The following is a 27,172-nucleotide window of genomic DNA, read 5'->3' as shown; positions in this document are numbered from 1 at the left end:
AAATAACTCAGAGGGAAAATCTGCAGTGATGACAACACAAGGCTCTGTTTTAGATCTAAAGGATGTGGTTAGCAATCAGGGTTTTATAAGTATTTTAGAAGCCTAATGGCCCCATGAAAGGAATAGTGGTAGTCTGATATGTAGTGATGATGTCTGAATTACTAGTAATTTACAAGCTGAGGCCTGTTTTATGTAAATTAAAATGCAGTGTGTTTAGCTGCAAAGTTATTGTGCCTCTTATACTAATGTGGCAAATTCCCTAACTGCTGTGCCATAATATGGCCAGTTACAGACTCTATAACCTAATGTCTCAGTGATTTAGGAAGTGTTTAAGCTACACATTAAATTAAACACATAGGAGTTAAAAAGGAAGAGTTCACCCCTGATGCAGCCTGGTTAATCATCACTGAATTGATTCTGTACTAATATTTTGAAATGAGATTTGTTTTCTTGTTTTACTCAGTGTGTTAATTTGTTTAATTCATTAAATAGTTTGTGTCTGTTTCTGAAGAACATAATTAATAATTAAGGTAATTAACCAAATCAATTCTGAGGTACCTTTCCTTGTATTACATTAAGAGGAACATATACATCTTTCCTCAGTTTACTATCCCTAATTAGTGTATGATAAATTCACACCCTGTTTTGAATAAAATCTGAATTTCAGGGAGGCGAGCTGGGAAGATACCTGTAGGTAGAATATTCCTTATTCTTTCTGGTTTGGTTTAATCTGTGAAGTTGCAAACTTTAGCCAGAGCATCTGAGATCATGGAAATTAGGCTAATGCAATGAATGGACTTGATTTCAAATGATTGCACTACACATTCCAACCCTCTCACAGAAACCCATGAATAGAAATCTAATCTGAAATGACAGGTGGAGCATTTGCTCAGCTTTGGACAAGGCATGATGAAGGTGGTTAAGGATGTTGTCAGCCCTTGTAACCTTGTTAGATATAATCCAAAACTGGGAGAAAGAAAGAAAAGAGAAAAAAAGAAAACACAGCAAATCCCTGACAATTTGGTAGAAGCCTTGCTGCCATGCATTTTGAAATTAATGGGTTGTTGTTCTATAAAATCAGAACAGATATAGGATACCTTCAGAGAGCTGTAGAACTAAGCAGGGAAACAAAAAAACATTACCATCAGAAGTTAATAGGTCTTAAAATTCAATCAGCAATCGAATTCAAGAGAGAAGTGCTTCCAAAGAGTACTGCATCTCACTCTTCAAAGACCTGTGATTATCTTGGGTTGTTATTTCTCAAGTCGAGTTCAATCTCACATTTGCAGCATATATATTCATGTTTATCTAGGGTTTTTTTTAATCTATTGTGTCTTTTCTGATGAAAGATCTCAAAACTCAAGGCAATCAAAACAGTTTTCTGGCTCCCCTTGCACAGGGATGAGATGGAGTGAGATACCAGGAGAAAATTTCTCTTTTTTTTCTTTTAAATTCAACTTAAGCAGTTCCACAGGGATAGAGCTTTTAAGAGCTAGGTAGAGGATTTAGCAACACATCATGCTCAGCTAAATCACAAATTGAATCCAAGAGCCCTGCTCAAACACGTGTAAGCCCATGTGAGGTTAGTGTAACCAAAAATAAATATAATCAAAACTAGTGCCTTCTCTCCTGGAAGCAAAAGGAACACGTGCTGTTCAACCCTGGGACTCCTCAGAACACACTTGGAAATGTTCTGATGTCTGAAAGAAGTCAAGCTCGTGAGGAATAGCTGCTCCAAGCTAAGCCTTGAGGCAGGTTGTGGCAAGAGCACTCCTTTAAGCAGTAGAGCTCAGGGGCTGGATGTGCTGCAGTGCAAATGGCAGTGACTGGTGTGTGGGGGGTATGTGAGGTAGGCTTTAGAATCTGGGATTTTTTGGACTTGGATCCATAAAAAGAGGGGTCATGGAGTAGAAAAAGAAAAAGGCATGAATAGCACCTCTTCTGTTTGTTCATTTTTCAGGAAAATAAAGGAAAGTTTGGAGTGCTTTCCTGTTAAACTCAACAACTTGATCCACACGCTCATGCAGATGTCAGTGGGGAGCTCTGCAAAGCCTCCAGCTCCAGAGAGTGTCCCCCAGGAATGGATGATGCTGGACACAGAGAGGTCAATTGCAAGGGCCACCATTCTGGGATTCAGCAGAAAGCCCGACCCTGTATGTATTATCTTCTTTGCTTGCCCTCATTTGCCTGATCTTTAATGACACTTTTAAGAACTCATGCACTCTCCCTCCTCCTTTATAGAGATTTGCTTGTGCTCCATTAAAACCATCATGGGATGAATAGTGGTGCCATAAGCAGTGAGCTACCAGAGAGCAAAAGCACCAGGCAGACAGATATTTGCAGGGAGCCATTAAGGAGAACAGTTCATTCCCTATAGTGAAAAATAAATCAAGAGCTAATTAAAGCATCCAGAAGGAAAGCATGGCACAAAATTAGGAAGCCTAATAGAAATTGGAGGCTGTTATATGATGCTTTAATGGTGCACTATTAGTTTTCACACACTGCAGTGATCTTTCAGTGTTTGAGTTGTATGCTACCCAGGCAAGTTTCTCTTCCTGTGCAGCAAGGACTATGAATTACAAACTGAATTCTCTGGCACTTGGCAGTACATTAAAGGAAGGTTTTGCTTTGTTGAAATCACCCTATATGTTTTCTTGTACTTTTTTTTTTTTTTTTATTTGTATCTTTGATCATTTCTCTGCTCTGTCTCTCTTTTTCCCCCAACACAGGTTTACCTCATCCAGGTGGTGCAGACCTGCAACGTGGTCACCTTCGTGGAAAAATCATTCCAGCAGCTCTCAAAACTTCACAGCCACCTCCAGAAGCAATTCCCATCTCATGCCCTCCCAGAGTAAGGCAGCATAATAGTCAATGTTATTCTGCTGTTAAGTGGTTCTCTCTTCTGTGCTCAGATAAATCTGTGAGAATATTCACAGCAGATGTATTTTTAGAAACACAAAGGCAGAGAGACATATTCTATCGAGCCTCCTATTCAGCCCCAGAAGAAACTGAATCACAGGCCATTGTGGCAGTCTAAGTTTTATATTTTATTGTTCCTTTTTTTAATGGGAGGAGAAAAGGGGAACAGCTTGGGCCTGAAAAAAACTACTCATGAAATTAAAGGGTAAGTGGTGTTGACTTAATTAAAGGCACCTCTAATAGTTTTTTACTTTCTTCATTTTGTTTATCAAAACTTATGGCAAGATCCATATGTCCAAGTAATGTAGGAATGTTCACAGTGGGTCAGAACAGAAATTTCTGACTCTAGTGCCATGACGAACATTTTTACAACATGGTACACATTCCCCCAGCTGAGAAATACACAATAATTTTATGTACTGTCCTGCCCCCAAGCCCAACACTTTGTGCCTCACATAATTCAGTTTAACATCCTTTGAAAAATCTGCTGCCATTACTTGCAATAATTCTGAATATTACTTTCTATCCATGTGCATGTCCTTTCCTGCTTTTCATTTTCTGAAAGTTATTTCTTTACAGTTTCCTGGGGTAGTGAGTCCCATGGTTTATTTCTGTCTTACATAAACCAGCTTTATCTTATGTAATGATTGTCCATGGCTTTAGAAAGACAAGTGGTTTTTCCTACATATATGATATACCTTGTACTGCATACACCAGTGAGTACAAAGTAGTCCTCTCTTAGATAATCTTTCTGACTCACCTGGTACAAGCCCTTCTTCAAGCTCAATCTACAAAAAAAATCATAAATCTAGCCGAAAATACCAGCAGCTTACTTAAACCAAGCTGAGATTTAAGTGATAGGCTTGAAAAAGAGAAAGGTCTTTGGATTAGACATGAAGTAAATAGCCACAAACATGGTTTGAACTTAAAGTCCATGAATTTCAGATCCAAAGCTGATATTCCCTTGAGCTGATGAGAAGCATTCTGAAAAAATGGCTTAAGGTTAGTTAATTCTAGAGAATCTGTCTCCTGCCTGAGGGGATTTTATTGACTCCAATTTGATTCATTATGGCTTTCTCACATGAACTGGTTTGCAGCAGCTGGTGAGAATTGAAATTTCACTAAACAAATACTGAAAAAAATTGTTTGAATCATGGTTTTGATTTGGAGATATTGCAGGCTAACTATTGGGTTGTAAAACAAAATATTTAACAAGGACCTGTTTATGAATTTTTCCTGTGGTGAGCAGAGCCCTTTGAAAAGAAAATACATTTCTCTTCAGAAACACATAAACCTCAGAAACCCTGTAGTGAATTTCAAAAATAGTACTAGTCATTTCTCAGATAAATCTACTTCTGATAAAATCCTTTGCAACATTTTCACAGCTAAAGAGCACTTCAGAACTCACTGAGGGTAAATCTACATATACTGAGGCTGTCTCTAGGAGCTCCAGTGCTTTATTGCCATAATTCAGTCCCAGCAGTATCCTGTCACTGCAGGATCTTTCCATAAGATTGTGTTAAAACAATTCATTTTATGATTTTTTTGATAGGCATGTTTTTTAATGGTATAATTTTGTGTTGTGTTCTAACAGAACTTCATTAATTGGAGGTTTTTCATGTATCCCAGATTTTATTCTAATAATAAAAACCTAATTATTTCTTTATAGGAAGTTATTACTGAAACTGCCATTCCATATCAGACAATTAGTCTGTCTGTGTGTTACAAAGCTCCAGCTCTGGCTGATGCCAGATGCTTCAAAGGAAGGAAAAAGCCTTGTTCCACAATGTAATCACAAAATCAGTTTAAAAGTGTCTGATTAAAAAATTTAAATGTTTAATATTGCTAGAATATTAATTGGAACTGCTAACAGAAAGGACTTGGTTTCTGCTTTGTAATGATTCTATGGAATTGTACATATTCATATCTCATTAGGAGAAAACAACGAAATATGAGAGTGCTTCATACGAGTGCTAAATACTGAGTGTATTGTAAGAAACACATGGCAAAAGCTCAGAGTTCCCAGAATCTGAAATTTTGCTATTGACATGTATTCATTCAGCCCACATTTAAAAGTTAGAAACACAGCTGCCCTTGCACTCTAGCACCATCCTTCTCTTGATTTTTTTGAGGGTATTAATTGTGTTTAATTATTGTTTTGTAAAGTGCCAACAATCTTTTCACCCAACAAAACCTGTAGGTGACATAACTGATACACAGAACACTGTTCAGACAAGTAGGAAATGCAATGTTCTGTGTAGGACATTTGCACATGGTGCAAGTTTATATTTTTCTGATCCATTTCAAGAAGATGCCAAGTATCAGGTTAGAAAGTTCACCTTTTCTAACACAAGTGCACTCTCAAGGGCAAGGCCACTTACAGCACAGCCATGATCCAACAAAGGCAAGCAGGGCTTTAAAAGAAGGGTTCAGTGCCACCACAAGGTTCACATTGTACTTCACTCCAGCAGTCATTGAGGCCATCAATCTGCAGTTTCTCTGTCCTCTGTTTGGCCACTGTGCTCTGGGTGCATCTTCTGAGGGTCTGCACTCTCCAGCCAGAGCCCTCTCTTTGTGTTACACAGACTGATTCATTTTAAGCTGCTTCCAAACTGTTCTCCTCTCCCAGGCCTTGAAAGAAGCCTCTGTGTGCCAGATGACCTGGGCTCTATTTTTATCTGTGCTGTTCACATGTGTCATGAGCCAGGGTCGTGTCACTTTTCCCTCCTCATTGTGTGTCCTGCCACTGTGATTTTGAGGGAAGAGTGTCCTCTTGCTACCCATCTGTGCAGCCCCTAAGTGAACCCTGATCTTCCAGTGCCATGGGCAAGGACCAGCAGAAGTTCATCCATACATGCAGCATGCTGATGTCATCCTGCTCCCTCTCTGGTTTAATCCCAGACTAAATCACACCAGAGCTGAGTTTTCTCTATAAGATTTTGCAGCTGACTTCCTAAAGGCTGGCCAAGTGTACCACAAACCAGACAGATCCTTTGTCTGAACCCTTCAGACATATGTTGAGATCTGTTGGATAAAAAAAAGCTCACAGCAGTGATGCCTCAGGTTTAGCTTTTATATTTTTCAGATTCTGTGCTGCTTTAGTGTGTGGGTCTGGGCTTCCTATCAGGGGATGGTGAGCTCTCTCTTTTGTGTCAGAGCAGGGACACAAAACAATTCCTGCTCCAGCTGGGGACCAAGGACAAATGATCCAAATCTCAGCCCCAAGAGCACAAACACCATGGGTTGAAGAGAGAAAAACAAGCAGGGTGGGACTGCAGGGGCTAAAGCTGGAATGGGACAATGAACTGCAAGATGCAAATGGAGCAGAACTGATCAAAGGGAGAGACCCCGGGAGCGCTGGTGCATTTTGGGACCATTTTGGTTCATCTTGGGTGCAGGCCTGGCTGGGCTCTTGTGCTGCCCAAGGTGGATCCATGGAGGAGATCCTTTGAATAAATCCCTGCTTTATTCTTTAGCTCTGCCCAGCCTCTGTTCTAGCTCAGTCTTCACAAGGCATCAGCAGAAAAGAACGAGTTTTGTAAGCAAGGCACCCTTGATTATTTACAGTGGTGGTGGTGAGACATGAAATACAACCAGGTGAAAACTTCTACTTTTCTCTGCCTCATACATTAGAGGACATAAAGCATAATGTTAATTATGAATCCTGCTATTAGCAATCCGTATCACCAAGCCCATTAAGTGCAATTTAACACAGATAGCTTTTCTAATGCTCCTTCAGCCTGGGAGATAAATACCCTTTGTCAGGGCAAGGTTAATACAAATTGATTATGTGTGTTGTTAAAACTCTAACCTTTTGACTGATCCAATATGCATTGTCTCTAAAATGCAAAGATGATTCAAGTAAAAAAATGGGAGGTTTTGACATTTTCAACGACCAAAGTATTTGAAAATTGACACAAGGCCATTCTATGCATGTGTAATTTATTTACTAACCCAAATTTAAATTCATCTTAATAAAAATTCAGCAAGAACATTACTTTTGCTATTTTTATTGTTATTGGTTTTTGCTGGGATTGATTTTGTTAGTGTGATGATCGTTTGTTTTCATAGATTATTTTTATTATGCCAGTACCTGAAATTAGATATGGGATCAGGGGCCTACTCTGAAAACCTTATCTACACTCTAAATAGCTGAAGTAAAAAATTGCTAGCAATGATATATTCATCAAATGTCACATTGTTGCTGTAAGGCTTTGGTGCTCAATGTTCTGTGGTAAGGATATGTCAACTCTGGGCTGAGATCAGAGATCTGTTGTGCAAAAAGGCAGTGTTTTCTTGGGATCATAAAGGGCCAGTTATTCAGAGCTATTTAGAGACCATAAAAGGCAAAGTGTATTGTAGGATTTGTTTATTTATTTACTTACTTTTAAATTAATTATTTAGAGAGAAAAAGTGCTTCAGTATGAGACAATTTAGCAGCAAATTATTAGAAGAAAGTGAATCACTGTAATATGACCCTGTAAGCATTTCTTCCCTTACCTGCAAAACCTCTTAGGAAATCTTGGCTTTCTTCTGTTAAGTACAGCTGGAAATATTTTCAGCAAATACAGAGTGCAAGAGTTCTGCTCATAAATATTCTTCTTTTGCAGGTTTCCCCACCCATGGCATTTACCTTTTCTGGATCTTGAACATAAGAGCGTGAAGGATTTGAATCTCTATCTGAAGCAGCTATTAAGTGGCTCCAGGAAACTGGCTAATGTGAGCATTTCCAGTATTTCTTTTATTTGCACATGATTTCTAGTAGCATTTCACCAAAAGATTCAGGAAATTTTCCATTGCCTGTTTAAAAAAAAAAAAAAACTACATAAGTGACACATCTTCTAATGATGTATTTTGGGATGGAGCCATTGCAGCATTCATCAAAACTTAAGACAAAGACAAGTAGGACTGAGAAATAGTTTATTAGACTTGGCAGGGCATTTTTCAGAAAAAAAAAACTTTGCTTCCTTTGCTGCCATCGAAAAGTAGTGATTCACTGAATTTTTGACAGTAAGGAGTAGGTTCTGAGAAATGTAACGTCTAAAAAAAGAAGTAAGCTTTGAAATATTGAAAAGTCTGATTTTGACAGTTGTTAAATGAAAAGTTCCATTCTTGCAGCCCAGAAATACCTTTTTCAAAATGTATTTAACGGGTAGAAGAAAGTTTTCCAAACATAAGAACTAACCCAGAATGTTTCAATAACATCAGAATGATGCATTGAGTCCATTAAAACTGGTGTTTTCTCATTTTTTATTCATTATTGTTTTCTGAGGCTTGTGGTTATCCTCCTGCTTAAAAATGGAGAGCCAAAATGGTAACAAACATTGACTTTTCATTGTCTGGGCCAGCACAAGGCCTTGTGCACCTCAGGGCCACAGCACAAACTGGGGCTGCTTGGGTTTCATAGCAAGGACAGCCAAAAGAGGATATGACAGGATGTTTGATCTCCAAAATCTCCAACATCTTGCAGGAGGGGAGAAAAAAAAAGTTTCCTGCCTAACTATATAACTTTCCCAGCTGTGACTTTGTAATGGAGATTAAAGAGGAAATTGTCCATATGCCATACAAGCAGAAGTTTTCTTATTAATATGAATATAGATTCTGAGCCCAGAGTTGAAATTGAGATTTCCAAAGAGGATAAAAATCTTTTTGACTCACTGAGTTACAGGTAATTTGGTAAGAACAGATGACTTGGGTGCTTGGCTCCTTTGACTGACACTGCCAAATAATCTGCTCATGTTTGGGCAGATTATTGTGCAAGTAAAATACAAGAAATTTCACCTCAGCATGAGGAAGGACTTTTTTACACTGAGGGTGGCAGAGCCCTGGAGCAGCTGCCCAGGAGGTCATGGAGTTTCTGTACCTGGAGACATTCCCAACCCACCTGGACACATTCCTGTGTCACCTGCCCTGGGTGACCCTGTTGTGGCAGCAGGGTTGGCCTGGATGATCTCCAAAGGTCTCTTCCAAGCCTGAGGATTCTGTGGTTCCTTTCTGACCCCCATGTTAGGGCCATGGGTTTATTTCACATCAGTGCCCTCAGTCACAGCTGAGGAAAAGCTGATCTAAGCCTGTGACCCAGAAATGAAGAGCTTAGTGTCTTCTGCTGTGCTCTGGACTGCTGGGAGGTACAGGGATTTTCAATTTGGGCCAAGCACTGCTGTGCAGAAGCCTAATCTACAGCTGAAAAATTAGGCTGCTGAAAGCCCTGGGATAGTCATAAAAGCATTTCCCAGTGGTGCACAGAAGCTCTGCTGTGCCTCCTGCTCCTTGGGGTGGTGCTCAGGCAGAGCAGGCTGCCTGGCCTCCTCCTCAGAAAACCCCAGTGTCCTTCCCAGTGTCCCTCCTGCTCCCTTTGTGCGTTTGCAGCACACAGCCCTGGAGCTGGGACATCCTCCCAGCCCTGGAACACAACCATGGCTGAGGTGTTGGAGGTAACTCTGGGCAGATGTGCTCAGGAACAGGCACTGCTGTGGTTCTGAGCCACAAAATAAAACTGGTTTTAAGGAAAAGCTTTTGGGGAAGTCAATGTCATCCTCTTAGATGTGCCAGTATGAAAAACTTGGCTGCATCACTTAAAAGTAAATGTTTTACTTAGTAAGATCCAGAACTTGAAACTTTTTTAGGAAGCTGTGTTGTAGCTCATCTGAGCACCTCACCCAGTGATGACGTTAATTAACACAAGGTTTCCTGAAAAAAACATGCACCACAAACACAAAGCTGCTTAGTAATGCATTACATTAATCAAGAATAAGATTTATTTATGTATCTATTTATGACTATCACCATGTATTGATTCTGCTTTTAAAATGAAACCTTTAAGAACTGTTGAGAGTGAGCAATTTTCCAGGCTGGTACAGCCTGGAGGGCTGAACCACGAGGAGAAGAAAGCAATTTTGTACCTGTGAGGGCTGTGCTGGACTTGGAGGGCAAGGGATAAGGAGCAGAGGAATGAGCAGATTGTTCCCATCCTAAAGTGCTGCTGCATGTGGGAAATCATCTTGCTCACCCCCATGCAGCTAACCTGCAATTCTGGATGATAACCTTTCAAGTTATTGATACTCCATAAACATTGAATCGTTATTTTTACCTCAATATGCTTCTCCTGCTGGGAGGTGGGAGAAATTTAGAAAATACTGACGTGTTCTGACCCACTTAGAACAAGGAGAGCAGTTGGTGGGTAATTTCCTTTGTATTACCTTTTCCTTTACTTTTCACTTTGGTATGACTCTTTTGAAAATATCATGGTGTTATCTTTGCTTTAGCCAGAGCCTCCAAGCCTAGGAGGCTTTCTTGGTAAAAATAAATACAATTATTTTGTCCCTTTCCATGCCTATGACAACTTTGCAGTCAAATTTGTCCTTTTTCTCAAAATGTTAAGGAGCCTGGCTGAAACCATTGAGTGAGTTGTCAGTTTTCAAGCATTATCAAACTGTCATTCCTATGAAATAGTAAAACTATGTAGGAATAAATAATTAACTCATAAATTTGTGAAGATCTAGGAAGATCAGTTGCCTGTAGAACAGGAGTCCTTTTACTTTCTTTCTACAGTCATTTATGCTGAATTGTAGATGTAATTTATTGTAGCTGTAGAGTGGGCTGCAGTATTGTCTGAGATAGGGAGAAGAGTTTTTATCTCATTATAAAATACCCTTGTAACACTTGTAATCTCTGTAAACACATTAACCTAAATGACTAGGCTCCATTTTCTGCTCTGAAGAATTTAGTCCAGTCCACACAGGACTGAACACATGCTTGGTTCTACCAATCAAGTAATTATAAATCCTGGAAATGAAGAAAGAATCAGATTACATCCAAATTCCTTCCTCAGTCATGCCTTAAGTGCAAGCTTTTTTAGTCTACACTAAGTTATGATTATGAAAATTTTATTATAATTGAGAGTAAGTCAGAATGTCACTGACCTTTTCTGCTAAATGCTTGGAATTAAGGAGGAGAGGTGGAAAACAGATGCCTTCTTATTTGCACTGGAGCTCAAATGGAATTAAATGTTTCTTCAAACCCTTCTTTAATAAATAGAAACTTTTTCTTCCTCTATCTCTGAATTTTAGTGCCAGATCCAGTAAATGCAGAAACATCAGTTGGGGGAATATTTGTTCTTGGACCAGTTTAAATCTTAAATGTGCTCGTGTCCATCCCTGTTCAAGGGTGGGTTTTTTTAAGTCTATGGTTTACTTTAAGCATAAGCCTCACTTAGTTACTTTTATTGAAGAATTGCCTAGAATAGGAGTCCTTTTTTAGATTCAGGTTAGCAGTGTTATAAATAACTCCCTCACCAGACTGTGTTCATGAACAAGCTGTATTCATTGCATCAATCACTAACATGCAGAAATTGATGAACCTTCATTGTCAAACTGAGTCAATTAGGACAGGATGAAAAACAGGTTTCTGCGCCTTTTTATTTTATATTTTTTTAAATTTCATTCTACTTGTCCCAAACCAGAGTCAGTATTTCTGATCACAGCAAAATAACGTTTAGTTTTGGGCCAGCTGCACCACTGCTGACTGACTCATCACCTGCATGCACTGAAATACCTGAGTTTTTTAGATCTGCAGGACAAAATTCTTAACAATCTTCAGAATCCTTGAGTTTTGCTCCATTAAATGGTAAAACAACCAAGTGATATCACCAATAAGAGGTGAAGCACCAAGAAATACTGAACTGAGAGTTGATAACATGGAAGAGGACAAAAATGTGTTCTTAAAGCATAAAGTCTGTGATAAAAGACAGCTGCTGACCATTGTTGTATTTTTCTGTTTCACTCAATTCCAGCTGAGGGATGGGCTGGATGGTAACTGCAGCCCAAATCTCATCACATAAATTAGGGCTGCCCTGGTGGCTCCTCCTTTTATTGCTGTATCATAGGAGGGTTGTGCACTGCCCGGGGACACAAAATCAAGGTAAGACTCCATTAATTGAGTCTGGTTTTTGCCCCAGTGTCAAACACAATAGTGAGTGCAGGTGCACAGTAGGTTAGTCAGTAAAAAAAAAAAATTCTTTTGGAGTTTGAGTCTAGAAAGATTTTCTAAGTATTCAAATTAACAGAGGACTTTGGAGGTGAAGATAAACCTTGTGCAGGCAGGTAAGCAAACAGTGATGTTGTTTCAGCTGTGGATAGGTTCTGTAAACAGCTTTATAGTGACTTATAGGCTTTGTAAATGGACTTTAAAGAGGATGTAAATGGGAATGATTGTAAATTATGTTCACTCATTTTCCAGCACACAGTAAAAACCAGGCCCACAGCATTGTTCTAGGGTGAATGATGTTTTACACTGTAAAAGTAATCAATTTGATAAGAGCTTCCCATATTTCATTTCTATTTTATTCACTGGTGCTCCTTGTGATTTGCAGAGATGAAGAAAAAGCTCCCACATGCCTGTATGGGGGTACATAAAGAGGGGGAACAAAGTGCTCCCAGGGTGTGTGGGTCCCTTAAACTTCACCACTCCTCTGTTCCTGTGGCAGGGCACCCAGCAGAGCCAAAATGGGGAGGGTTCAAAGTCCTCTCTCTTCCCCTGTCCTTTCCTGAAGTTATAACAGCTGCACCAAGGTCAGCTTTTTCTGGTTGCTTTCTTTCCTGCTGATTCTCCATCCTGTGACAGTGTAAAAGGAGCATGGGTGTTCTCTGACCCCAAATCTACTCCAGCACAGCTGAAAAGAAAGCTGGAAGCAGAGGGGAGGCTGCTTTTCTTTCTATTGAAATTAAATCTGCCTTGAAACCTGGCTGTGTTTCACAAACTGCAAAGTGATTTTCTGGTTAGTGTCTGATGGAGAGCAACAGACAAATTCTATCATGCTGCAGCAGTGCAGGGCTGTGCCAGCCCCCCAAAGCCACTGAAATATTTATTTCAGTTGGGTCCTAGTGCAAGTAAAGGTGGAGTTTGTGCCTTTTGAGTTAAATGGCTGAAAAAAGGTCTCCGAGTTCTAGCCAGACTGACCACACAGACCACTCTGCTCCTGTTTGGGATAATGTGCTGAGTGACCTGCAAAAAATCAGAATTACCTGTTGAAGATTATTGTCTTATTAGGTAAGAATGCTTGGGCAAATGATAGGAGGACTTCCTAAGTGTGCAATATTTTAGGAAATTTCCATTTGCTGATTTAAAGGTAAGATTTCCAAGGGGGAAGAGGGTGAGGGAATGCTTTGGTCATCCTCAGTGCCTTTCTTTCTGCCAAGGCCATCATGGGGTCTCTGAGATTGCCACCCACTGTCACTTCCTTGTAACAAAAACTGCTGGGTTAAAAATGGACTCTGCACCTTCAAACAGCTCATACAAGTGTTCAAAGCTCTGCTAGATCTGGTTTTGTTTAGCAGTGTGCTTGGCTTAATTCTGTGCTCCAGTCACATTAGCTGGGGTCCAGCTGCTGGAGGTCTCACAGATTCAGGAATCACCTGGAAGTTCAGTATGATTTTTGGAGGTCTGCTGGAAAAGGGGGAGCTCGATAAGGCACTTACCCATTTTCTGGTGGAAATCTAAGTGGTGGAGTCCTGCAGCAGGCAGATTAGCACAGGTCAGGGGGAAATTGCTGTCTTTTAAATAACAGTGTGCACAATGCTTCTCTGCACAAACAGCCAGGAGACACCCCCAGTGCTTCTGAAGCACCTTGCCCTGGACAGCCTGCTGCATCTGCTCCTGCCACACGATCTGCTCCATTCAGGTTTTGCATTCCTTCTGCCAACATCAGCCTTGCTGCTTCCCCTCAGGCTTCTTTTGAGCATGATGGGCCCACAGGGTGCATGCCAGTCCTGTCCATGCCTGTTGTAAGTTCTGCACATTTCCACCCTCGTGTCACTGTCATATTTTCTGAAAAATCCCTTTGCCAGGATTTCTTCTATGGGAAATTGAGAAGCCTCAGAGAGAAATGTAAATAATAATTATCTGATTGCTTCTCCTTGTGTTTTGCTGCTTTGGAATGTGGTAGGTGATTCTTTCATTGGTTCCATGTGAATCGTTTTAACTTAATGACCAATCCCAGTCCAGCTGTGTCAGGACTCTGGTCAGTCACGGGTTTTTATTATTCATTCTTGTCCAGCCTTCTGATGTATCCTCTCTCTTTCTTAAGTATAGTTTAAGTATATACTATACTATAATATAATATAATAATCAGCCTTCTGAGAACTTGGAGTCAAATTCTCATCTCACCTCATCCTGGGGACCTCACAACACCACACTCCTATACTTAAACCAAATGTCCGTTTTTTTCAGCCTTCTCTCCATTAGAATGAGATTTTGGAATTTTTGCCTGAAACAATCTCTGCACGCCCTATTTACAAACCTCTTGCTTTGTATTATTTGTCTTGCATTTCTATTTATTGCAGAAAGAGTAGGTGGAGAGGAAGCAGAAAAAACATCATGCTGCTCAGAGTGGAATTTTTTATTTCTCTTTCAAGTCAGTTTGTGTATCTTTATTTCCACCTCCTGCCTACTTCTCTCAAGATCTTTGAAGTCATAGGGCCACTTGAGTTTGCTTATTTTCAGGCTGTCAAATAAAGGCTGGGCTGCCAAAAATACACTCTCAACCCTGGAGATTTCCTACACTTGGGACTTGTGCTGAAACAGCAAGTGAAGGTCCCCTGGGGAATAACTCTGCTGTTTAAAGCTGCTGGAAGCTGTGGCAGGTGTATGGGCTTACCCCTGTCAGCTGTCTTCATCAGATGGGAGAATAATTACTCGTGCTCAGTACAGACAGGTGTATTGGCAGTCCACTGCTAATAACTTAAGGATCTGTCATTCAATTCAAGGAAAACAATTATGTTGAGTTTTCTTTCTTTTTGTCTTTTTTTTTTCCCGATTTTTGTTTTAAAGAAAATATCAATGTGGGAGGAAAAACTCCAAACAGTAGAGTGAAAAATGAAAGGCAACTGTGAAAATAAACCCAGATTTCTAAATCTTATCTCTCCACTGAGCATACACATCTGTTCCTGTGTCTGCTGTAACCACATGTTAACTCCTCACTAGCTGCTTTTGTCACTACCCCGTTCCTTTTCTTTTTTCCTTACACGAGTTATGCTACATCTTGTCAAATTGAAGGAACACAAATACTACTTGAAGTACATCTTGCTGATAAGAGACACATTATTTTCCACTGACTGGAAAAAAACAATGGTGACATTTTAATGCTGGAATCTGAAAAGTCTCTTGTCCTACCCATTCATTACAGTGTCAGTCCATGTAACATCAGCATGAATGTAACAATTCTAACCCTCTTAAAGAATGGCCATTCTGAAATATGGCTTTATGAAAAGCCAATAAAATGCAATTACTGTCCAGCTTTGATTCAGAGTCATAAGAGTCCATTTAAGAATTCACGTTTTTATTACCTTGCAAAATACTGAAATCTGGGGATTTGCTTTATTGTTTTAATTCTCTCCAGCTGAAGGTAACTACCTGTTATATATGTTCACTAGAGCAGCACAGGTCAGTACATAAAAATAAAAGTTATAGCAGTACATAAGGTGGATTACTCTTTTAAACAGGAGGGTGAAATACGATCCTGCCTTTCACTCCCTGTGGGTTTCTGGTAGGATTTAACTGTGTATGGAGCTTTTCAGCACAAGTGTCCATTAAGCTGCTGTGGGAGGGAGGTTTGCACAATATCTGAGCCTCAGGGAGGCACACGCGAGGTCAGGTACTTGGGGTCAGTCCCGTGCCAAGGGCAAGTTCCCTGCTTAGTGCACAGCCCAGAGTGGAGATGCTCTCCTGCCTTTGTTTCACACAGGGGCTGCTCTGTCACAGCATCTGCAGCTGCTCAGACAAATCTTGAGCTACTGGAGATGGAGCACAAGCACAGATCTATGGCCCCACAGCGTGGGAATCCAACATCAGAGGGTTTTGGGAGAGCTGCAAAAGGCAGGCCTCAGAGACAGCAGAACTGTGAATAGAGCTAAGCAGTAGCCATGAGATAGGTCAGCAGAAAAATTATGTAAGTAGAAAAGTAAGGACAAATAGAACAATGGTCTGGAATAGTGAACACTTGTCTAGAATAACTCCCTAAGCTACAGAAAAGTTTATCTAGCAAGATATTAGGAAATTCTAAGCTTAATAATGGAGCTCTGTGCATTGGGTTTTAAGGCTTACAAGCAGGTATTGTATTTGAAATAAGCAACCATTGTTTTAACCAAAGGTACCTGTGCTTACAGTGGTTGGATGGAACTACTGTCAGCGTGCTCTTGCTTTGTGTGATTGGTCAAAAAACTTACTTTATAAGTTGTAACAGTAAGTTCCTCGTCTGCTGCCTGGGATGTGAGCTGCTGGCATCTTCCCATTGCCATAACCATGTAATGAGGCTGATGCTGGAAAATAAACCAGCTCAGGGCACATTCCCAGCAGTCCTGTCCTGTTTGTGATTTGTACATACACAAATCTGTGGCCCCACAGCTCTGAAGTGTGCTGACAGAAAGGGGCCAGGTAGGCACCAAAGCAGCATCCCTGAGTGCTAAAGGACACCATCATCATTCTCCCAGTGCCACAGCAGAAGTCACTCCTGGATTCCTAGCTCATGATCAAAAGGGAAAAGCTGCCTTTTATTGCTAACTCTAATATGTGCATTAAAAATTACCAGCAAGCTTCTGGGGGGAATGATACAAGGAACAGAGTGCAACATATGATATTACCTACAGTGTTTGTGTTCTCTTTCAGAATGAGCTTGTACTCAGCTTCTTCCTCAGCTGGTCCAAAAATACCTTGGCAGAACAATCATCTCTGACCTTAGGTATGTGGATTACCAATCTAATTTCTTTTCTAAGAAATTATAATCATTGATAGTTTTATGCAAAGGTGAGTCCAAAGTGTTTAGATGGTTTGGGGTTTTTTTAGGATGTAATTCCTGATTTCTCAAAGTCTTTGAAAATGTGTTACTGACGTCACCTGTAGATTTCTTTCTCTTTCTCAAATTCCTTTCAGCCTTGCTTCATTTCTTTTTGAATAAACATGCTTATATACAAAGCAAAAGTTTATTTACACAAATTGTGGCAAGTTTCTTGTTTTACAAAACAAAATATTCAAAGATTTTGGAGGAAAGGATGTGAGTCATGACAAAGCACAATGTGTGCTTGCACAAGCGAAGAAAATCAGGGGTGACTTCTAAAGTAATTTTCACAATGAGTGGAGCAAGTAAATAACAGAACATTATGTTAATGCTTAGGCATACATTATTAATGTCTGTGGTAATTCACTTCTAGCTAAATGAGATGCTGCACTGTTCCCTTAGCCTATCTAAATACTTAACCCATTTTCCTCTTCTGTCCAGCCCCTAATTTAATCTAATTTCTGACATTACAGCATTAAGAGCCAAAGCATAAACCATAAAAAGTAAACTCTGAATGTTTATTGTCTTCCACTGCCTTAGTTCTGCACTGATAATAATCTTCTGTACTCAGTTTTTAGGCAAAATAAAACCTCATAAAGGAGTCTGCAGCTGCACTCTGCACCACAACAATTCAGCTGGTTGTTATGTGCTCCAAGTGATAGGATGGTTTCCAAGATCATCAGTTTTCCACATTTCAGAAGGGATTGTATCTCTGCATATTTAGTTTGCATGTCCATTAAGTTAATTTAATCCCTCTGCAGACAGAGGTTTCATTATCTCTTTTGCTGGGACCATTTTTTTTTAATCCATCAGAACAAAATAAATCCCATTCTGGCTTCTCAGCCTTTGGAAGATTCCCCCTGTGTGGAGTTTATTTGATTAGGGCATGCCATTATCATATTAAACCCATTATGACTATTGAAAATTACTAATGGTTGCTCTAACTTTTACAAAGGATCAGGGAGATAATGCAAAGATGTCCTAGGTGTTAGGAACATGTAATCTGGGTCCATGGGCTGCATCTCTCTGTAGGTGTCTTTAAGCAAAGTTACAGATGTCAGAGGGAGCTGAGGCACAAGGCAGTTAAAACCCCAGAATAATTTTGATATGTCACTAATATTCAGCTGCCTAATTCTTACAGAGAATCTGGGTGTAAAAGTTTTATGCAAAATCACGAACTGAATCTGTAATAAAATTGAGAAATAACTTGCAACATCATAATTCCTACAGCAGTGACCTGAGCCAGTGTAGTCTGAAGGATGAGCTGCCACTGTCATATTTTCTGGAAAAATCCCTTTGCCAGGATTTCTTCTCTGGGGAAGCTGAGAAGCCTCAGAGAAAAAGGAAAACAAAATCTCATTTGCTTCTCCTATGTTTTGCTGCTTTAGAATGTGGTTGGAGATTGTTTATCTAACATGTGAATTGTTTTTACTTATTGGTCAATTACAGTCCAGTTGTGTCAAGGCTCTGGAGAGAGTCAGGAGTTTTTAATTAGTACCTTGTTAAGCCTTCTGTAAGTATCCTTTCTCTATTCTTTAGTATAATTTTAGTATAGCATTCTTTACTATAATATAGTAACATAAAATAATAAATTAGCCTTCTAAGAACATGGAGTCAGATTCATCGTTTCCTTCCTGCCACGGAGGACCCCAGAAATGCCACAGTTGAGCCATCTATTATTGTTGTCAGTGGCAAAAAAATCAAGGAAGAGAATGAAGAAACAGAGGCAAGAATGTGTTTAGTGGGTGTTTGGTGAGAGCTGTGTGTCAGGTAACCCCATCTGTTCCTCACTTTGTAGTTACTCCTGGTGAGGGTCACAGCATGGCTGGGGAAGATGAGTGGGTCTCTGGCCTCCAGCAGTGATGTTACTGAGGGATTGGATTTTTCAAGAATCCAATCCTGTTCAAGAACTCTGCCTTTTAAAGTTTGGATACTTCCCTTCTAGACTTAGGGCAAAACCTTTGTTTAACAAGGGTAAGCAAACAAAACCCAAACACAAACAAAAGCAGCTCTCTTTGTCCTAGAAAATTGATCACTATCATTTACTAATAAACCAGCAGTGTACATGAGGTCCAAACAATGAGTTTAGATGTGGTAAAAACAGAGAACAAGAATCATGGGCTGGGTTGCTCTGAGTACTGCACCATTTTTGGTGAACTGTGGAGGAGCTGCCATGCATGTGCTGATTACCCACCTAAGAAATCTACTGAAACACATATATTTCTATTTTTATTTTTCTCTATTCTTCACCTCACCTTTGGAGTCAGGCTGCTGCCACACCCCAGAGAGCTTACTGAAATCTTTGTTCCATGGCATTCTGCACACTGGTGGCATCCAGAGGAGACACAGGCCAGATAAGGCAGGAGGAGGTGTCTGGTCATGCCAAGGTGCCAGGTAGCAAACAAGGAATTGCTGGAAGGAGCAAAGTGGCCCCAGAGGTTCTTGCTGGCTGAGGGTGCCCAGAAACCCTCTTGATTTGGAGGTAGACTCTGCAGTAATGCCATGGTCAGTCTGGGGAGGAATTAAATTCACTGAGCCTGCAGGAAAGAGGTGGTTGCCATAAACCATAGATTTTTTTCCCCCCACAAATTTCATTGCTTTCTGAGGTTATAGGGGTCTTAATATTTGTCTCTTTTGAAAAATAACTCACGTTTAATATGGGCTGTAGCTTTCCATGGGTCTGGTAGCTTCTCTCTCAAGCAAAAGAAATCATCTCTCTCTTGGTTAGGATCAATATGAAATAAGATTAATGCCCAATAGGATCAGGTTATGAATTTTGATCAAAACAGCATCTTTCTCTTACACTGCTATAATTTATAAATGTTGTAGGTAATTACACTTACTAAGGTAAAATAAAAATTAAAATTTATGAATTTGTACTCTGCTCCCAGCAATAGAGAGATTAGAAATCAGTGTTAAATTTACTTGACATGAATACTGAATCGGTATTCCCAGTGGGGTGAATTCTGAATTATCCTGAACATTGTCAGCATTTCATTATACCAAGCTCACTACAAGGCCGTAAGAGCAGATAACAGGAATGATTTCACAATCAGACTTTTATAAAAAAAGGAAGGAAGAAAGAAAAATCTACCAAAAACAATTTAATATCCAACTTGTTTCTTTTTCTTGTCTTGAGTTTGTATCTCCTGAAAATATTAATCATTCAGACAGTTTTGGTTCTGCTCTGGGCTGTAACACTGTACAGCCCAGCCCCAGTTCTGGCATGTTTAATTAGTGCTCCCTGTGTTTGTATGAGCCTCTGGCCTCGGGGAACAGGTTCTGTGTCCTTGTAAAGGGACATCCAGGGACATTGTAATGTGGCATTCCCCTCCATGCAGGGCCACAGTCCTCATGAATAGTCCCTGAGGAGAAAAATGCTCCCTTGCTCATGTCCTGCAGTGTTTTGATCTTCTGAAGTTGCTCACTGTTGATGTAAAGCTTTTGCCACAAGTTGCCTTCCTGGTTAATCACATTCACCCATGAGCACCTCTGGCTGGCTTGGAGGACTGAAGCCCTGAGCCAGTTGGTGTTTTTAGGGTTGATTGTGTGAAGTCACGGACTTAGGAGGCTGTAACCTGAATTCTACATTTCCTCTTGCAAATTCAACGCAAAAGGACTCACGGCTTAAGAAAAAAATATGGTAAAGTGACTTTACATGAAAAAAAAAAGGAAGTTTACGGGCTTCTTCTTAACCTGGAAAAGACTCAGCATTGTCTGGAGTTTTCATCCCTTGTCCCTCCCTGTTCCTATTTTCATAACACAAGAAATGAAATAAGGCACAGTCTTGCCAAGTGATTTGTCAAGGTTCATAAGGGAGAATAACAAATGAAGAACTGCTACACACTCTTCTGAGTCCCAGCTTAGTGATTTCTTCCTGAGATTTCAATTTTTCAGGAGTCTTTCAGGCCCTTCTCTAGTTAGGATGTGATTAAAAATGTATTTCTGTAGTCTCTAAAGGGGAGAAATTGGAGATAGATTCATATTCTGAAATTCCACTCCAAGCATCATAAACTCAGAAGCGTTGGTACAATTATATTATGGCAGTTGCATGTACACACTGTATTATTTCTAATTCATTTGAACTCCCTTCCTCAGGATAAATGGCAATTACACTGCCTCTCTGGCTGTCAGCAGTACATGGCCCCACTGTCACTGTGTCTGCTGAGCAGTTATTTTAGGCTCTGTTTGCTCCAGAGGTTACACATTTGGTTTCTTCAGAAAAATACACCCAACGTGGCTTGTCCAACACCCCCTGTGCCTCCTCCTCTGCTGAGCAACAGAGGAGAGGCTGAGCAGAAGAAATTGGATTTCTGGCTCCCACCACCCTGGCTGTGAGAGCTCTGGGGCACGTGGGGAGGAGAGGGCAGGAGTGAGACAGGGAGTGCCCATGATGCTCTGTGAAGGCTGACCTCGAACAGTGAATAGAAAGAGTTAGAGAATAAAGCAGGGATTTATTCAAAGGATCTCCTCCATGAATCCACCTCGGGCAGCACAAGAGCCCAGCCAGGGCTGCACCCAAGATGAACCAAAATGGCCCCAAAATGCACCAGCGCTCCCGGGGTCTCTCACTGTGATCAGTTCTGCTCCATTTGCACCTTGCAGTTCATTGTCCCATTCCAGCTTCAGCCCCTGCAGTCCCACCCTGCTTGTTTTTCTCTCTCCAGCCCACGTTGTTTGTGCTCTTGGGGCTGAGATTTGGATCATTTGTCCTTGGTGCCCAGCTAGAGAAAGAATTGTTTTGTCTCCCTGCTCTGTGCACAGAGCTCACCATCCCCAAATAGGAAGCCCAGACCCAAACACTAAAGCAGCACAGAACCTGAAAAATATAAATCTGAAACCTGAGGCATCAGCCAGGTCTCTGCTGAGGCAGAAAGGGACACAAGGGAACCCTCCTGCTACCAGGGGAGTAGGAGGGTTCCCTTGTCTGGTCCTCCCAAAAGCCTCCTGTGGCAGTGTATGACTCTGAGTGATGGCTGTTCTCACATTCCCATCATCCTTTCCCACTGCCTCTGCTCCTCACGAGATGTGTTTCTATTTAAAGAATTAATCACCACTCTATTGTCTTGTCTCATGTTGTTATGTCACCCTGCAGTGGCTTCAGGGCTGGAGTGTCAGTGGCAGATCCCAAGGTGCAGAAAGGAGAGCAGGATTTCTCTGGCTGAGGTCTCCAGCTCAGCTCTAAAGGGGAGGTGGGAGAGCAAAGCCCAGCTCATGAGACATCCTCATTGTGGTGTAAGCTTAGCAGGATTGAGTTCTTGCTTTTTCAGGTAAATTAGTGAGTGTAATACAGCTTTGGTTTAATTAAATATAGCCCTGTTTGGCTGAGTAAAACCAGGCAATCTCACCCAGGCAGTATCTGGGCTGTACTTGGTGACCAGGTGATGAAAAATGGCTCAAGCCCTGCTCTTCAGCCCCTGCTCAGGTGAAACACTGCAAAAATAAGGTCAGACAGATATTGAGGAGAGGTTGTGCTCACCATTAGCTGATTTGCAGTGGTCAAAGGCATCTTTCCTCTGCTGTGCCTCCCTGCTGTCTCTGCAGGGCAGGTAAACCACATTACTTCCCCAGCCTCAAGGACACACCTTTTGGCAGTGAAGACAGCTGGCTCAGTGCCTCCAGGAGAAAGATGGAACAGGATTTGCTTAGTCATTTCTTCCACAATATGAGACTGATTCTTCTTGCTTGGAAAATGAAAAATGGCTTTTTTTCAGTGGGAATTATATCAGACTCCTAAAGTGCATCTTAGTAGAAAAATCTATGAAAGCAATGGGTTGCATGAAAACCAGCCTGGAACACCTAAAGTACAGAATAAGGAAGGGAGAATTTATACATAATGTTGTTTCTCTAACTTGCTTTGGAACTGGTCAGGAAGCTTGCTCTTTTTTCTCTTTTTTTTCCTTTTTTTTTTTTCCTTTGTTTTTTCCTTTTTTTTCTTTCTCTTGGGAACTGGGAAAAAAAATTACCGTGTTTTTAAGCAGACAGAACTGCAACAATAGTGAATAGTGTCATCAGTGACTGCCAAAAAAACTGCCCCAATTATTTGTCACTCAAGCATAAATTTCCCACTGAATTTCAGATTGATGGCAATTAGTAAACAGAAAATCTCACTGGCAGTTACCAAACAGGAAAGAAAAAGAGTACTGCATGTCAGACCACTTTCTTCCATCACACTCCTTATCCATGGTTTCTCATTTCATCCCTGATTTAAGCACGCAGCAGGTTTTTATATGTTAGCTAGTGTGTAATTCAATATTTTACAGATCTACTTCCTCTAAGCTGTTAACTAAAAAATCAAGTCTGTCCTTTTTTAGGTCCTCAGTCAGCTGGTGAGAAGCCTGGAGTACAACTGGTTATATCCTATGAGAACACCTGCCTGACAATAATGCTGAAACACATGAGGAACCTCGTGAGTATTTTTATCAGAATGTGTAGCCAGTAAGTCCTTGCATTTGCAGAGTACTGTGAAAACATTAATCTTCAAACAGTCTTTCTGGGATAACTAATTTCAGCTCAAAGTAATGATAGTGCTGTTCTGACACGATTTAACAATTGGTTTTTCCCTTTGAGCTCACTCAATATGGTTCCAGGTGTGAGACAGATAGAGGAGCTGGGTTTCCTTAATGGCTGGTAATGGCCTTTTCCAAGAAAACCAATTTTGATTCTGTTTTGGCCCTCTCAGCTGACACATTTTGATAGCAGTCACACATAAGGCATGGTGCAGCAGCATGACTTTTTGCAGCATGTCAGCCTGGCACTGGGGATTGATTATCCAGGCATTTCTTCCCAGTCCAGCCTGGCTGTCTGTGAGGAAGGAAGAGCTCAGCAGAGGGAGCAGAGCTGTGTTTGAAGGAGCAGTGTCATTTGGAGACACGATGCTCAGCTTTGTAGCACTGTCAGGAGGCTGGGAGGTAAATGTTGGGAGTTCCTGGAGCCAGGCTGCAGCAGGGGAAGCTGGCAGTGCTCCTGCAGCACAAGGCAGGTGGAATTGGCTGCTGAGGGTGGCTTCAGAGGTGGAACTGGGGCTGTGTATGAAGTGTGATCTCTCACTGAGGAGTGGGGGGTCTGCTCCGTAATGAATTCCCTGCCTGGATGTGCCCTTGAATTCCCATGGCTCACATCTCAAGCAATGGCTCTGGCAAGAGAGCCTTTATTTCTCTAGCTATTATTAGCTATTGTGGGCTCTCAGTGCACACTCTGTGCCACCTCCATCCCAAACTGGGTTGCAATCCCTTTTCCTAAATGGGGCCAAACTGAGGGGCTTGTGTGAGCACCAGCCAGTAATAAAATGAGGCTGATTGTTTAATTAGTGGTATGAGGCACATGAGGCTTACACAGCTCTGACTGTTCTCTGCTGGCCACTCTGGCTTCTCATTTGCAATTCAAGCATCTCCATTCTGGTCTATAACATTCATACATCTCTGTCCTGAGACTTGTTTTCTATGTCCTGTGTGCCACTTTGACAGGTGAGATCAGCCTCTGCTGACAGGTCCAATTTATACAAACTTTACCTTCAGGATATAGCACAAGACCCTCTTTATTTTTTTTCTGTTGAGCTTTTTAAATCTAAGTGACTTTGATAAGCTTCTGATAAAGCTCTAATTGGTGGGAGGGGCATAGTTAAGTGATTGCCATGCTGATGATATCCTTGAGACTTCAAGCAGGTGATGTGGACATGCACACAAACAATTTGCAGGTGTTGGAATTAGTCTTCCTTTCTCCTTACTTCCATCACTGTAATTGTGTAGACTCCTAACTGTGTTCTTAGGAAGTTCCAGCCATTTAATTAAATTAAATTACAGCACAGATAGCTCTGTAGTGCAAACATAAAATCCAGGTTCAGTTCACTTCATTATGGAAAGGGGTAGTACAACTTGAAGTTACTGTGTTGCTTTTGAAATAGGTAATTTAAATCAGGTAATTTAAATCAAACCCATTTTAGTGGGTTTGAAGAGAAGTGGTAGGAGTCCTGTTCAGCAAGGCGAACAATGATTCATGACTCCAAAATAAGGTTATTGCTGTGGCAGCCTAACTTAGGCAATCATGGTTTTAAATCCTGGGTTTCCAATTCCTTCCTTCCACCTGGCCATCCATCCCTTGTCATCTGATCTGAAATATGAAATGTGCTTCAGGGTCCTGTGATACTGCACTGCCTTCAGACCAGGAACCTCTAATAGGAAGGTTCTTTATCCCATTAGTGATCTTCTCAACTTCCCAGCCATATAAATCAATCTTTCTAATGTGCTGTCTTTTCTTTTTCCTTCTCTTTCCTCTTCTTTTTATTTGGTTGAGCTGAACGGGGATTTTAAAAGTATGCCAAGATCATATCTTATTCAAGACATGTTAAAGCTATTTCAGGTATAGTCAGTCTTTTGCAGAGTCTCACTAATTATATTTTAGTGGTTCATCTGTGCAGAGATTACTTTGCTATCTTGTTTTATTTCATAATTTATAGTAAATAATTTTTGTTCTGCTCTTCCCTATTTAATTTATCTCTATAAAGAGATTTTATGATGTGTTCAGATGCGAAAATAATTGTAGTGGGCCAAATTAATCCCAAATGGAGCTTCACAGAACTGACAGGAATTGTGATAAAGACTTTTGATCCACAGAAATAAATCTGATTTAGTGTTTGTGTGAGTTTACTTCTAGGAGTTTTAATAGGAGACCTAGATCCTGTTGTGCAAATCTTATATTGATATACAATGCACAAGAGACTCCCTAAGGAGCTGGTATTTTTTATAGCCACTCTCAGGTGTCACACAGGTTCTTTAAAGGAGGAAGCCAGAGGACTGCAGTGCCATAACTTTGCGGGAATTTCTCCTGAAGGAAATTTGCTCATTTACATGGGGTGTGTTGGAGAAAAAATGCAGCAGCAGTGGAGAGAACCCTGGTGTGAGGACTGGTTAATCTGGGTGCCTATGTGGGCCCCTGGGATCTGAGGCATCCACAGAGCCAGATTTGCTGCAAATGCACAACTCTCATCCCTGGGGCAGCTTCAGAGTGTCCTCTCCTTCCCCACTCTAACATTTCAGTCATGGGTAAAAAAAATCCAGTCCTGCTTGAAGAAAACTCTATCAAAATTTCTGCAAAGACAAAGAGCAGAGAACAGCCTTATGGATTTTGTGCCTGGAAAGGGCCATTAATCTAATCTAACCTTCTGCAAAGAAAAAGCTGTGGTTTTTCACTAAGGAAAAACTTGCAGCCAAGGAAACTGTTTGAACACAGAGATGTTAAGACTGGTTGGTAATGTTTGCCTACAGTTTAAGGCTGTGGGTGCACAATGAAGACAAGTTCTTTTAAACAGATATTTATAAGATACTAAAAATGTTTCAGTCTCAATATTTCCCTCAGCAATTCAGTTTCATTTGAATCCTGAGATTCTCTAAGTCAGGTGGCTCAGAATCCTGAGATTCTGTAAGTCAATGCTTCTACTTAGGATTTGAATGGCATCACCATGATTGCTGAGGAAAATAACTTTAAATTCAATTTTCAAATATACAAAAGCCAAGATATCAAAAAAATGCAATTTTCCAAATATATTACATAGCCTGAAGTCAGCTTATTGGGGCATTGCTCCTCTCAAATGCAGACAGTGCCACACTGGGCACTGTCTGGACTACAGGCAATATTGCCTTAATAAAGTGAGGCTGAGGGAGAGGGAAACATTTGTGTAGGGGTGAAAACCTTGGAGGCCTGGAGAGTTTGCCTCTGGAGTCCTGGAGGATGTGGCAAGTGGAGGGGTGAGACAGGGCAGGCTTATTCCATAAAGACAATAGCACAGTACCTGGCAAAGTGCATTAAGTGATCTCAGGAGGGATATAAAGGAGCCCCAGGGGAGGTTTGCTTTGGCCTCTGAAAGGATCTGTTACCTTAGGACAAGAATAGTGCAATTGTGGCAGCACAATACCCAGACAAAGAGCAGCAGGCAGGAGCAGGAGCACAGGGGGAATGCTGCTCTACCTCAAAAAAGTAGGTTTGTGCAGATGTGGAGATGGATTTATTGAAATACATGTAGGTTTTGAACTTGTAATGTTCAAGTGCAGTTCTGTTCACCTTCATTAACCAGCACAGAGAATGGGAGATATCTAGAGCCCACCAAATCTCACACAGGGCTGGCTGTGAGCTGGTTTGTTCCACACAGCCAGAAACAGCCAGGCTACCTACTGGTGGGCTTGCCCACTCCTCAAAAAACCCCAGAGGCAGCAGGAATAGCCACTGCTGACACCCAGAAAAGGTTTCTAACACATTTCCTTGCCTGCTTCATGAGAAGCAAAGGGAGCAGTGGTTCAGCATTGGCTCAGGAGGAAGCCTGCTTTTGCCACTGATTTCATTGCCATGGCTTCAAGCATGCCCTGTTTTCCTAGATAAGCAGCTAAACTTTCAATCCTCTCTGCTAAACATTTTTTGCCCATTACTTCTTGT

General features: G+C 40.9%; 1 protein-coding gene across 1 annotated transcript in view; it reads left to right on the top strand.

Moving 5' to 3' along the window:
* Positions 1 to 27,172, top strand: part of PIK3C2G (phosphatidylinositol-4-phosphate 3-kinase catalytic subunit type 2 gamma) — a 189,138-nt gene that overhangs the window by 144,413 nt on the left and 17,553 nt on the right. The window contains exons 26-30 of the mRNA XM_066550141.1: positions 1,961 to 2,153; positions 2,730 to 2,851; positions 7,530 to 7,638; positions 16,579 to 16,651; positions 23,062 to 23,156. Coding sequence (XP_066406238.1) covers positions 1,961 to 2,153; positions 2,730 to 2,851; positions 7,530 to 7,638; positions 16,579 to 16,651; positions 23,062 to 23,156 — 592 coding nt within the window. The remainder of the gene's footprint in view (positions 1 to 1,960; positions 2,154 to 2,729; positions 2,852 to 7,529; positions 7,639 to 16,578; positions 16,652 to 23,061; positions 23,157 to 27,172) is intronic.

The sequence above is a fragment of the Molothrus aeneus genome, chromosome 5 (genome assembly GCF_037042795.1).
Source record: "Molothrus aeneus isolate 106 chromosome 5, BPBGC_Maene_1.0, whole genome shotgun sequence".
NCBI classification, from domain to species: Eukaryota; Metazoa; Chordata; class Aves; order Passeriformes; family Icteridae; genus Molothrus; species Molothrus aeneus.
Note: the sequence above shows the minus strand (reverse complement) of the source record. Positions and strands in the feature narration are given on the sequence as shown.